Source organism: Artemia sp. Qi Xiang Cuo, chromosome 17 (assembly GCF_049724085.1).
Source record: "Artemia sp. Qi Xiang Cuo chromosome 17, ASM4972408v1, whole genome shotgun sequence".
NCBI lineage: Eukaryota > Metazoa > Arthropoda > Branchiopoda > Anostraca > Artemiidae > Artemia > Artemia sp. Qi Xiang Cuo.
Genome location: NC_142810.1, coordinates 34,574,523 through 34,589,194, shown reverse-complemented (window position 1 = coordinate 34,589,194; position 14,672 = coordinate 34,574,523). Strand labels below are relative to the sequence as shown.

The 14,672-nt window shown below is 36.3% G+C and overlaps 1 protein-coding gene across 1 annotated transcript in view; it reads left to right on the top strand.

The window, feature by feature from the left end:
* LOC148942135 (uncharacterized) overlaps positions 1-14,672 on the top strand; it is a 55,378-nt gene that overhangs the window by 33,861 nt on the left and 6,845 nt on the right. Inside the window, exons 4-5 of the mRNA XM_089103240.1 lie at positions 3,025-3,162; positions 10,546-10,815. Coding sequence (XP_088959366.1) covers positions 3,025-3,162; positions 10,546-10,815 — 408 coding nt within the window. The remainder of the gene's footprint in view (positions 1-3,024; positions 3,163-10,545; positions 10,816-14,672) is intronic.

Genomic DNA, 14,672 nt, shown 5'->3' with positions numbered 1-14,672 from the left:
TTTATCCCCAGCCCCCTCAAACCGTGTACCTGTAAATTTAATCAACTATGACGAAACAAAACTGGAAAAAAGACAGGTTACAGATGGCAGGTATGCATTGAAAATACATAATTTGGGCTATATATTTGCACATAGTAAAGAATAGTGAAAAATAGGAAATAGGATTAACCTAACTTCATTTCTTAGGTGTGTTTGGTATAATACATAAGTACCGTTTATGGCTTATGAATAGCCAGTTTTCTTATTTTGTCAGCAAATTTAGATATTGGAAAATTTTTCTACAGTACTCTATCATAATTTTATTAGAGTACTAAATTATTACTGTAATTCTGGCTGGGTGAATGGATAAGTATAAAACTAATGAATCAAATGATATAAGGATCTTTTCATTTTGGTGTAAGTTACAGCGGTAATGCTTAAGATTTGGAGACTATTTGGAGGGAACTTAAACAAATGTCTGGAAACTACTTTGTTAACAACCCCCGGTACTTGCTAAATATCCCGAAAACACTCAAAAAGGGAAGTTAGGTTCATCATAATAATTAGTTAGGTTAATCATAGTGAAAAATACCAATATCTGATGAAAATATAATACTTCATAAACACAATCATGGACACTACCGAAGAAAATTATAGAAAGCACCGCCCAGAATCCATTATGTTAAATACCTAACCGAACCACTCTATATATTAAATATTTTATTAAAATATACTTACAAAGTAGTTTCTCTCGCTCAGGTTAAGCTGATTATCACCGAGTGCAAAGGACAAACCGGTTTTTCTCCGATTACAGAGATCAAACTGTGTTTTCGGGATATTTAGTAAGTAGCTACTCGCAGAGACTGTCTTATCTCATTCCTAAGGCACATTGCTTCATTTTACCCCCTCCCCTGATGGATAAATGTACAACCTACTTTATTTGCTTACATTAAATTTTACAATAGCCAACGGTGAACACTAACATTTTACAACACAAATGCTGCTCAAGCAGCAAGGCGAAGAGTGGCGTACCGTAATTTTGTTGCCTTTGCTTTGAAAAAAGGCAAGAACCATCATCTATTGACAATATACTTGAATTCCACTAACGTCTATGAAATACCGTAAGCTTCTCGTATATGCGATTACTACTACTACTAATACTAATAATAACTCACCGCTGTACTAAGCTGCCTGAGGTTAACAGAGCTACGCACGCTCCTCCTCCATCCCAATATATCCCATGGAGACTTGAGGGGTTCAGGTCATCGAACCCCACAAGTTTCCATGGCCTGGTAAAGCCGCAGGGAACAGAGCAAATCGTCAGTCGGATATCAAAAGGTCGTCTCTTCATAATTGTTAATTTTCAGAAGAGCAGAAAAAAAATTCACAATGTTTTTATTTCCCCTTTGGTAACTGTAAAACAAAAACAGATTGATATACATTAATTGTATGCATCAATTCGTTTTTGTCTTATGGTTTTCGGGGGGAAAATAAAAAAGTTGTGAGGATTTTTATTTGCCCGTCTGGAAATTGACAACTATGGAGATACGACCTCTTTATGCCCGACTGACAAAATGCAGCTACTTACACTGTATAGATAGCTGATATTACAAATTACAAGAAGAGGCACGACAAAAATGAAAACACAATTCTCATAAACTCAATACCATAAAGAAGGAATGAAAGGAAAAAAAATCTAAAAAAACACAAAGCCTAAAGAGGGTGCTACTATGGAATGCTTTGAGTCCTTTAAGGACTTTAAATGGTATTTGCTGCAGAAACAATTATTGAATTATGAAAGAGCATAAAAAATGGCATCAAATGATATATTCTAATCAGTATATTTTTATAAGCGGTGATAGACATCGACGGGATGACTTGGGAAATGAATTTCTAAATGATGTGACACTTAATTTAGGAATTAAAGGCAGACTCTATCACGGGTGCCGATTGGGAGGTGAGAGAGCAATTACTTTCTTTGATTTTGAAAAAATTCCTTTTATGGTATTGGCATCGGAAAATACCTTTTTTGGTGTTTTCATTGGATAAAATGAAAAATAGCAAAATACCCTACCTCTAGATTTTGGAAAATGCGTTTTGCCCCTTGCCTATATTTCCATAAATTGGCGTCCCTGGATCTTACAGATGGAGTAAAAGTTTCTGAATTTCATAAAAATTTTGGAGATGATCAGAAATAAAAATAGGATTGTACCTTATAAATTAATATAGTGGCTCGTCTTATAATATTCTTCCATTTTTGGAGCCTACCGTAAAAAAGGGTTTTAACACTTATAATACCAGAGCAGAAAACTTTTAAATGTTCTCATTTGTTTTAGAATTCGGTTTGGAATTATTAATTATTAAGAAAAGGAGGAAGGTGTGATTTCTTGATCAGGAAGGAGGAAGGAGGATTTTGATCATCGAATGTGTTTTAATGAAGAGAACATCAAGGGTAAAAAGGCTCGGTCAAAACGGGCATCGTCAAACGTGAACTAAAACAAGGTAATATTTACTCAACCTATGTATAAACTTCCTGAAGTTTAGAAGGTACTTGTATATTATACAAGAATTTGGATCGCGAAGATCAGATAGAACAATAACCGGTTAGTTTGCTATGCATAGTGATAGAATATAGTATCTCACCATGAATGTTCAAATTAAGATCTGGGATTTGCCAAGGACCGTAGAACAGGCAGTTACATTTTTCCAGGATAAGAGGTTTGGTTAGGCGGCAGTAAAGGCAGAAGGCAGAGCTTATTTTAACACGATTCTGAAGGACATTTCTGCGATCTGGGCACATAATTTAAGTTGTAGTTTTCACAATTTTGCTAATAAAGTATTATATTTTCATCATATTTTGTTTTATTTCACTAGCATTAACCAAATTTCACTTCTCAAGTGATTCTCGTATAATACATAAGTACTATTTAGAATTTTTTATGACCCTTATTACACCAATAAGACGGGGCTTAAGAGTCTTTAACAGTTATGACCATAAATCAGATCCATAAACGATCAGTGTTCATTTTCACCTCTTATTTGCAGGATATTGAAAGCTTCGAAGACTGCAAGAAGCTGTGTCTCGACGGGAATTTCCGGTGCCACAGTTTTGATTACGGTGACATTGCTGAAAAAGTATGCCGAATCAGTCATCATTCCATGAATACCCTAAGTCATATTAAGGTAGGATCCTGTTTACTGCTATGAATTACGCCCCGTTATTACCAGCTATTCTGTGAATATCTAACGATTACATGATTTTCATACTATACTTCATGATCACTGCATGCATAATAAATTGTTATGAGATTAATCATAGGCAGGGCAAACGCGCTGCCTAAGTTAAGAACGATGTTGGCACAATATATTTTTTTTTTTGGGGGGGGGGGTAGACCAGGGCACTTCGTATCGAAGGAGTTGTCATAGAAACTTTGAAAAGGGCTCATTCGATTGGAAATTCTAATGGCTAGTGCCGTTTTTAATAGTCCAAAGTGATTGGAAGGCAACTAACACCCCTTCCACGCCTACCATTTCCCCAAACACATCCAATCAAAATTTTGAGATAGCCATTTTGTTCAGTGTAGTTGATTTCCAAATAGAAATTATGTTTTAAGGAGGACACTCCCCCACAACCCTCAGGGCAAGGATTGTAAGTTATGCCCTGGGGGTATGTAAGATTTTTATAGAGAGTGATGTCGTAAAAACTTCAAAAAAGGCTCATTCGATTGGAATTCAAAGGGCTAGTGCCCTTTTTAATAGTCAAAAGCAATTGGAGGACAACTAACCCCCTCTCACGCCCACCTTTTCTCCAAACACATCCAATCAAAATTTTGAGATAGCCATTTTGTTCAACGTAGTTGAAAGTTCTTAAAATTAGGTCTTTGAGGATGACAACCCCCCCACAGCCCTCAGGGCAAGGTTTATAATTATGCTCTGCGGGCATATAAGGTTTCCATAGAAAGCGTTGTCGTAGAAACTTCAAAAGGGGCTCATTCGACTGGAAATTGAAATGGCTAGTGCCCTTTTCGATAGCCAAAAGTGATTGGAAGGCAACACCCCTTCTGCGCCCAACATTTATCCAAACACATCCAATTAACATGTTGAGATAGCCATTTTGTTCAACGTAGTTGAAAGTTATGGAAATTAGGTCTTTGAGGATGATAACCCCCTCAGAACCCTCAGGGCAAGGGTTATAAGTTAAACCCTGGGGCAAATAAGGTTTGTATTGAAAGTTTTGTCATAGGAACTTGAAAAAGGGCATACTCTATTGTAAATTCAAAGGGCTACTGCCCTTTTTAATAGTCGAAAGTGATTGGAGGGCAACTAAACCCCCTCTAACGCCCACCTTTTCCCCAAACACATAGAATCAAAATTTTTAGATAGCCATTTTTTTCAACGTAGTTTAAAGTTTCGGAAATTAGGTCTTCAAGGATGACAGCCCCCCCCCCCCCCACACACAGCCCTCAGGGCAAGGGTTGTGAATTATGCCCTGGGGGCATATAAGGTTCTTATGGAAAAAGTTGTCGTAAAAACTTCAGAAAGGGCTCATTTTATTGGAAATTGAAATGGCTAGTGCCCTCTTTAATTGTCGAAAGTGATTTGAGGATAACTAGCCCCCCTCTCAAGCTCATCATTTCCCCAAACATATCCAATCAACATTTTGAGATAGCTATTTTGTTCAACGTAGATGAAAGTTTTGAAATTAGGTCTTTGAGGATGACACTCCCCTCAGAGCCCTCTAGGTTAAGGTTGCAAGCTATGCCCTGGGGGCATATAAGGTTTTTTTATAGAAAATGTTGTCCTAGAAACTTCAAAAAGACTCATTCAATTGGAAATTGAAAGAGCTAGTGCTCTTTTTAATAGGCTGGTCGAAACTGATTTGAGGGCAACTAACCTCCCTCTCACGCCCACCATTTCTCCAAACACTCCAATCAAAATTTTGATATAGCCATTTATTTCAACGTAGTTGAAAGTTCTGGATATTATGTATCTTAGGATGATCAACCCTCCTCCCCCACACCCTCAGGGCAAAGGTTGTTAGTTTTGCTCAGTTGGCATGAAAGATTCTAATGGAGAGTTTTTTTATAGAACATCCAAAAAATTCGAAGGGCTAGTGCTCTTTTTAAAAGTCAAAACTTACTGGAGGAATACTAACCCACGTCCCACGCCAGCCATATCCCCAAAAAACCTCCAATAAAAATTTTGAGATAGCCATTTTGTTCAACGTTGTTGAAAAGTCTGGAAATTATGTCTTTGAGAATGGCACTCCCCCCACAGCCCTCAGTGCAAGGGTTGTAAGAATGTCCTGGGGGCATATAAGGTTTTGTAGAAAGCGTTATCGTAGAAACTTCAAAAACGGTTGATTCGATTGGAAATTGAAAGCGCTAGTGACCTATTTAATAGTTGAAAGTGATTGGAGGGTAAATAACGTCCCTCTCAAGCTTCCATTTCCCCTAACACATTCAATCAAAATTTTGATATAGACATTTTGTTAAACGTAGTTGGAAGTTCTGGTAATTTGGTCTTTGCCAGCGTTGTCGTAGAAGCTTCAAAAAGGACTCATTCAATTGAGAATTGAGAGGGCTAGTGCCCTTATTTATAGTCAAAAGCGATCGGAGGGTGAATGCCCCCCCCCATACCCATCATTTTCCCAAACACTTCCGATCAACACTTTGATATATTAATTTTGTTGAACATAGTTGAAGGGCCCATAAATTATGTTTTCGAGTTTGACAACTCCCAACAGCCCTCAGGGCTAAGGTTGCAAGTTATGCCCTTGGGGCATATAACGTTTTTATAGAAAGTTTTGCCGTAGAAGCTTCAAAAAGGGCTCATTCAATTGGAAATTGAGAGGACTAGTGCCTTGTTTATTAGTCGAAAGTGATCAGAGGGCAAATGTCTCCCTCCACGCCTATCATTTCCCCAAACACTTCCAATTAAAATTTTGATATAGTCATTTTGTTAATCCTATCATAAAGGTCTGGAATATATGTCCTTGAGGATAAAAGATCCCCCCAGCCCTCAGGGCAAGGGTTGTAAGTTGTGCCCTGGGGACATACAGTTTTTTTTTTTAGAAAGTTTGGTCATATAAACTTCAAAGGGGACTCATTGGATTAGCAATCAGACGCTCTAGTGCTCTTTTTAAGAGCCAAAGTAATCAAAGGGCAGCTACCCTCTTACCCCTACACACACGTCATATTGTCCCGAAATGCGTCTAATAGAGATTTTGAGATAGCCATTCTATTCAAAATAGTCTCAATGTCATATAACAAGGCTTTTGGGGTTGAAACAAACCATGGAGATTACGGGCAAGGGTTGTAAGTTATGCCCAGGGGGTATTAAAGGTTTTTAGGGAAGGGACGGTTGTTTGACTTCAGAAGAGCCTCTGTTTCTTTCCCTGAAAAAGACTATGTCAATATAAAACGAACAGAAATTAATCAAAAAAACTTTTTGCCCAAAATAAGTTTTTCAAAAAAAAGTAAAGAACTCCATTAAACCAAAAATGAACAAAAATAGAATAAAATAATCTACCAAGCATACAACTACCACAAATCAGTATCATAAATAAATGAAACCCAAAAACAAACAGAAATTAAAATAAATCAAACTCAAAACGAGCGGAAATTAATCTGAGTACGGTTCCAAACCCTATGCTTTCTAAAAGCCAGAATATAATTTGTATTTTACTGAAACAAAATTCTTTTAAATGTTTTCACTTATAAATTTAAGAAAACAAAAATTAATTAAGATTTCAAGGAATAAATATCAGCATATTTATATTAAACTGAAAATGCACATATTTTTCAGTAAATTCATTTGAATTTTTCTCATAATTTTATGATTTTAATTTTTAGGAAGAAGAGGCCCTGCGCTCTGGGCTCACCAAACACATCGATTCCCACATGAAATTTTTCCAGGGGAGGTCTGAGAATAAAATTTTTTCATAAAGATGTGTCATGTTTAGTCAAGCGGTGCAACATTTTCAGCTTGATATACGAGCTCGTGTAGGCGATTTTTCTGGTTCCCCCCCTCCCGTCAACTTCCCCCTCCTGCAGGTGCCCATGTCTTAACAATTTTCTCTGTACATGCTAATGAGAACTACTTATTCATATATGAAACTTTGAAAAAAAGTTAGACATGAAAAAAATCGTCATATTACTGACGAAGGGGCGAAAATCCTAGATTTACTATCCCTGCGTTCGATATAGCTTATTGCAATTGGTTGCAACATTCTGTACTGATCCTGAATAAGAACTGATACAATTTAGTTTTCTATATTTTAAAACTTCTTAATTGCGAGCATTAGGACGCAAAAAAAAATCATCCGAAGCAGTATTTTACCCAAAGGAGGACATAAACGCCCTTTTTTGTTTTATTTTTTTGCCATCGAAGACAAGGGATGTTGCATCGAAGAGGCTGTCGTCGAACTTGTGCAAGGGATAATTCAAAATCACTTCAAATACTGCAAATTTTTAGTTACTGAGGCAAACACTAATTATAAATGAAATGGAAAGAGTTGGAATATCGAAGTTTGACTACTATATATGGTATTTCTAGTTACTTTTACCTACTGAATTTCAGGTCCTTGATCTTTTGAGATAGAAAGATGTAGCCCCTATATTTTTGGATTCTACTTGTAAACCTGCATAAATAATTGGCTAAAAACTGAAACTACTGTTTAAGGAACTGTTTAAACGAGTTGAAACTACTGTTTAAGGTCTATGAACTTTAGCCATTAGCATTTTGAATATGACATGTGACACTGGAAAAACTAATCGTTTCGGAAATGAATAACTCTGGAAAATAAAGCGTTCAATTTTTAGATTTGCTCAGGTCTAACGAACTTTATGTGCGAAGTTTTAGTTCCATGGCCCCCTTAGTCTAGGGAAATACAACCACTTCTCTTTTTAGGTTCTTGGTTCTTGCCATGCTCTTAAAGTTCTTATGTGGACTTGTGTGCTCTATCACGAGGGCAATTATTTCATAAATTGAGGATCAAATGCTTATTGTTATATTTGACATGTCTAAGAAGCTTTAGGTGTTGAATTTAAGGCACTTGCCCCCTTAGTTAGAGGGTTATAGTTCATTTTTTTCAGTGTTCGCCCTGTCATTAACAGCTTACACTACTTTGGGTATATTTCAATTGACAATTGTGTTCATTTGACAATTGATAATTGTGCTCAATTGGCAATAAAATGTGCTCATTTGGAAGTAAATCTAAAGCTCTACGAACTTCTGTGACTTTTGTGGCAATTAAAAAGAACAATAATGTGTTGGCAACAGATTACCAGTTTGTAGACGGGTAGCATGGGTGTTGATTCACGAACACATAGGAGAGGGGGAGACAATGTGTACTTTTCAAAACCTAGGGGGAAGCAATTTTTTCACTGAAAGAGGCTTTCTTTCGTTGAAATACCCAGAAGAATGTATTTTTCAAAATCTAGGGAAAAGAAGGGCAAAAAAGTTCTCAGAATTTTACTCGATAGTATTTCGGCCCAGTATGGGCCAAAAATTGCTGTTTTGTACGACAAAATGTTTAGGAATCCATACTTTGAAGTGTTCTGGTTTCTTTTGCTACTTCAAAAGGTACTAGGTATCTGTAAATTTTCGTTTGAGTGAGCTCTCCAACGATAATTTAGGGCTGCTGGTTCGGTACGATTACCCCTGTGAAAAACCCAACAGGCATGTGTGACCAACCTTTTCTGGAAGAACAAGAAATTTCATTTCATAACATATTTCATTGCAATCGTTCTAAAATTAGATACATTTCCATAAACTAAGAGCTTTTGATAAACAGATTTAAATTAATGTCTTTTGCATATTTAGAATCAACATAAATAGCGATTTTTATTGATTCATATATTGTAGCTCAAACTTTGTTTTTACAGTTTTTGTTTCTATTGACAAAAGTTGCAAAGGGCAATTGCAGTTTGTTGCTGCATTTGATTCAGTGCTCTCTCAAAGGTGAAAGGGCTGCAACCTCACCCCATCCCCCACCTCCAGTTTTGTTTTTTAATTCAGGATTATTTTTGCTTTAACAATGCTTCGATCGTCCCTGAAAAAGTACATCCCTTAAAATATTTATCAAGGGAGGGGGGTATGGGGGTTGAAATATCCTTGAAGAGTTTTAGGGCAATCATTTTTTACGTTTTTTAAGACGAGCTTTTCGGACAAATATATTTTTTGGGGGGAATTCCCCTACTCTTCCTTCTTCTTTTCAGCTAAGTATGTGAATGTTAAGCTTTATATTATACTCAAAATAGTTTTACAATAAGACGCGAGCGACCTAACACCCCGCAGCACCCACCTTACAATAACCTTGGTCCATAAATATTTCTCAGATTGAAGTCAGGTTTGGAAGGAAATTCTCCCTGATCCTCCTTATAAATCTATTGGAAATTTTGCTATAAGTTAGGAGATTTGGTCAGCAACCACTTTTCCCTAGATGCCGAAATTTCCACAGTTTTTCATGTACGTTCTCACCTTTACCATATAATTTGCCTTTTTGTTTTTTTTTAATAACTGCCCCCCCCCTCCAAGAAAAAATGACTGAATGTTAAGACCATGGTATTTGTGCATATAAAAAATGTCAGTGTTAATTTGATGAAACAAAATTAAATTCTATAAATTTTCAGAATTAAGTATCGAATTTTGTTTCTCATAGCTTTCCAATAACAAAAATTATGCGAAAACAATAACTTGGGTGTATTTCATATACGATTTAATAGTCCGAATAGAGATAGATTAGAATGGACTACATTCTGCACTTTTGGTAATATCCAAAGACCTAAATATACGATCTTGTTAGAACGAGCAAGTTTCAAGGTCTGAAATATAAATCATTATATGTTTTTTTTTCTGTGTTTTCAGTAAAGCGGTCAGCCTGTAACAACATGAAAAGAAGCTCCTAGGAGCTTCTATCAGTAATCTAATATTAAGTTTTGCCTCTTTGCAAGGGTTTTAAGGATGGTTCTTTGTTTGCTGGTTTTAAATATATTTCTTTTTTTTTCTTCTCGTTTTTTTTTGTTTTTGGTTCAGCATGAAGAGTATGGGTAACTTATAAGTGTGGAAACTGGCGCTAGTGTCGTCAAAAAAAAACTTTCAGCACCATCTAGAGTTTGACAGTACTCGACATTTTTTCAAGCTTTTTAATCGTTTTTTTTTGTCAGGAACTGAGATCAGACACTTAACACTACCCCAATTTTATCAATTACACTGATTAGATTAACTGTTCTTGTTATTAGACTGAAAAAAATGTTAAGTGTCGCAAAACGGTGGATGGTGTTGATCGTTTTTTTTGTCGACACAGTGCAAGTTCTTATTCTTATAAATTACCCATACTTTCTGGTCCATCTTTTAACTGAAGTACATTCATGTTTGATTTACTTATTTATCTTATTTATTCATCTTATTGACTTTTTGTTTCGGAAGAGTCTACTTAATCATGATTATTTTGTTGGCTAGTTCTCGTTTCTTTGTTTTTGGTCCAGCTTTGAGGTAAATTACATTAATGTTTGATTGACTTATTTACCAATGATACATATTTAAGGATCTATTCATTTCCAGGAGCCATACCTTGATGTCCCTTCGTCTTCGACATACGAAATAACATCGTGTTTCAATGTAACAATTGATTGTCGCGCCAGTGAAATGATCGTCAAAGTTAAAGCAAGTCGAAATTTTAATGGCAAGATTTATGCTCGACTAAATCCGAATTCATGTGTTAATGATGTAACAAGGTCTCTTGAATTTGAACTCCAATTGGGCTACCAAGATTCTTCCTGTTCCGTTAGTCAGGAAGAGCCAGGGAAATTTGTATCGGAAGTTGTGATCCAAGTAAGTCTGATTACTACTGCTTTTACTATCTACTTGTTTAAGGCCAAAGAAGAAAACCTTGAAAAACGACAAGTCTTTTGACGACATGTCAAAAGAAGAACAGTCAAACAAATACATGTCCTGTATATAACAAGTTGTCCTTAGCGTTGAAACATATTTAACTAATGCTTGCAATTTCTCGAAATCTCGGGGGGGGGAGAGGGTAATATGTTTCTTTTTTCCAACTTTAAATGGAAATACAAAAATGACATTTTATTGAAAATTCCCAAAAAATTGTATGCTCAAAGTTTGGAGAGGGGACGAAAAATATCCTGAAGGGGAAAAAATCTAGGGTAGGTAAATATCCCCTCCAATTGAAGCCCACGGTTCAGTTCAGTCTTACACAAACCTTAATATACCAATAGCTTAAATATACCCTTGAGGCTAACGCCAGTAGAAGAAAATATTTGTAAATAATATAGATTTGAAGAATAAGAAATATAAATTGAATAAAAATAAAACAAGGTTCAAACATGACCTATCTGATTTAACACCAAATACTGGGATTAATATTCACAATTAAATTCTTCTCTTATCTCACCAGTACCCACCACGAACAGAAAAGTGCTCCTGTCCCGGCACGTACGTAGGAATTTGTTTCGGGGGGAGGGGGGCAAATCCTTTCAAACAAAAGATAAAAGGCACATTACATTACATAACATCTACAAACACCAAAAGCACACATATCAAGAAACAGAGACTCACCCTATATTGCAAATTGGAACCTAAGAGCAGAGCCAAGAGGAAGCTTTTCCAGAATCTCATCCACTGATACAGAAACATCTCGATGGACATTCAAAAGTGCCAAACCATTTAGTCGGCCTTCATCTATTTGGCTGCGGAGATAGGTTTTTAGCCTTTTCTTTGAAGAAAATGACCTCTCAACACATGATGTAGAAGTGGGAATTACACAGAAAATGCGGAGTAACATATGGACGTTGGGAAATATTCCTCGCTCACACTCAGCCAGGCTCTGCACTGCCGTCTTTGAAAAAGACAGGGAGCTACTTTTAGCCACTTAGCACGCCATAGTTGAAGCTCTTCATAGCAGATTCCGAGCTTGTCAGATCTGAGTCATATAACTTTATCAGTTCTTTAACATTGCCAATAGGCTGTTTTACGACAAAAGATGGCAGGATTCCGCTGAGGCATTTCAGAATAACTTTGTGCTTTATGAATCGAGATTCGAGTGATTGTATAAGTTGGTCCACGAATGGGATGAAAAGGGAAACAAGTATTTTTAGTCAAACTACACGCTCCGGAATAAAAAGGGCTGGGGGGGGGGGGAAGAAAGCCAAAAATGTCATAAATAATACAGCCATCTGAAAAGGCAATAAAAAATTACCAAGCCCTGACCAAACATAACTGAAAAAAAACAACATTTCCCTAATTTTATTTTCAGATGGTTTTGGCCTCCTGGAACCGAAGTTTCTTTTCAAATTTCCCCTTTGTCCCTCTGACCTATGTTCAAGGTCACTTAAAAAAGTCATTGGTGATGAATATACAATATTACAACCTACTAAAATAATTTTAGTCGCTCTTCCAACTGAATATTTAGACATTTTTAAAATACGAAGGTTTTGAAATCAACCAAAACCTGATATTTTGGACCTTGCAAAGAACCTAGGTCCCCGGTTTGCCCCCTTCTCCCTCACACTCTATGTCCAAACTATGAACATTGTCGAACATTTTGAATAGAAGACCCTAGTTTTCTCAGCTCTTATTTTTATACTAGGAACACACATCCACAATAAGAAATTAGAGTGTAGGTAACATCTACAATAGAAATAAAATTAAAAATGATCTAAAACCGGTGTCGCCAATTTGAACAAACATTGCGTTGTGTACATGTAAACCATTGTTAAATGTAAAGGGGATTAGCGTTACAAGCTGTGTCTCAACGGACGAAATTGACGATCGTGAATATCCAATGGAAAGCGAAGATGGTTTATAAGACTATGTAGTGAAAATTACCAAACATATTGACTGAGGTTTCCAATAAATTAGTCATTTTAAATATCATAGTTGTTTTTAAGCCGCGGGGTAATAATTCGTCACTAATAACCACTAGCTAGTAACACTTTCCACGTCATTCGCAACATGGATTGAATTTCCAAGTCTAAGTAATGTTCGCAAGCTCGCAAGTATTGTTCTGGCAGCTTTCTACTTGCCGCGGATATTAATGGAAAGCCAAACCAGAATGAAAAGACAAAAAAAAAATGGTTTACTAAGTTGAAATGGCTGCAAAATTTGACAGTCATCTTGTCGCTTCCAAAACTTGCACAAGATTATACAGTAGTACCGCGAAACTTGTGAAATATAATCTATATATACATCATGACATGGTGATATACTTACACATCTGGCAGTCCCTGTAAGTTGGCTTATTGTCACAGCTTTGCATGTTTATTTCGGTAAATAGACATCATCAATAGACCTCTAAAAAAAAAAAAAAAAATGCTATTTCATCATTTAAGGATTTACTCTTGGCTCACGCAGATGTTCACACGTAAACAATATCTGTCATTGTAATTAGTTGCTAAGTTAGGCAAATCTGGTTGCTTTGTTAAGCAATTAATTGGGTTGAAAAAAATTCAACCCGCTATTTTTTCTGGCAATTTTTCCACACAACAACAGCCCTGGAAATGATTGCTGACGATTATAACTAAGCAGTAGCAGCAGCGGTGGAACCTGCAGGGTAGCGCCAGTTCATTGTGAAGAAAACGGCATCTAAAATTGCTCATTGATGCAATTCACGAATATTGCCTACAGCAGGAACTATAAACTTTTTTTATGGCCTTTTTCTTTTTTCCTGCAAGCTTGAATGCCCCCTAACTCTAAAACATATAGGTAAAAGAAAAAGTCTTATATCTTCAAAACATTCTTGTTATCAGAATGTATAAGCACTCCAAGGTATAGGGGGTATAGTAACATGGGTGCCCATAAGCTGAGTTCCAGGGGGGGGGGCAAACCTCGTTTAATTGGCACTGTTTATGCTATATAATAGAAATCTCCGGACAAAAAAATAAAAATAATGTAAACATCATTCAGCCAGGGGGAGGGGGCGTGCGTTCCCCTGCCTCCCCTTAATGGCGCCCATGTGTAGTAATGAGGAATCCCAACTGAGTTGTTGTAAGACTTTCTCTGCCAAATGACAAATCGAAAAATAGCTGAGAAAATACACTTTTTCTAAATTTGACCACCACCACCTCACTTTAGAAAGTTCTTTAAAATGTGCAAATTGGATGCGGTAACTTAGTACTTGTCATAATGAAAATATTCTGAAGCTGCTTTTGCTGTTAGATTTGTCTTTGACTAAATTGAAAAAGTTTCATTATCCGTATTAAAACCTACAGCGAGCAAAAATAAATCCATCCAATAAGTCATATAAAACGAATAGAAATTACTAAAAATGAATAAAAGGCAATCTAAAACTAGCAGAAATTAAAATCAGTAATCGTCTCAAACTTCGAAATAGCAAGTTTTACCACAAACAAGTGTCGGGCTACCACGCTCTTAAAGTGCTTTGCAGTGCTTTGATCTCATTTCACCTGTTATTTACAAGATAAATAACCAAAGCCCGCGAAGTAATAATAAAAAATTAAAGCCAGTTTACCCAATTAAATTACCCACGAAATATTAATAAAAAAAAATTAATGCCAGTTTACCTAAATAAATTCGTTTCACTCAGCTTTATCTTGTTCTTTTAATAATCATAACCAAATTGTAACTACCCAATCTCAAACGAGCAGAAATTAAAATCAGTAATCGTCCCAAACTTCGAAATAGCAAATTTTACCACAAACAAGTGTCGGGCT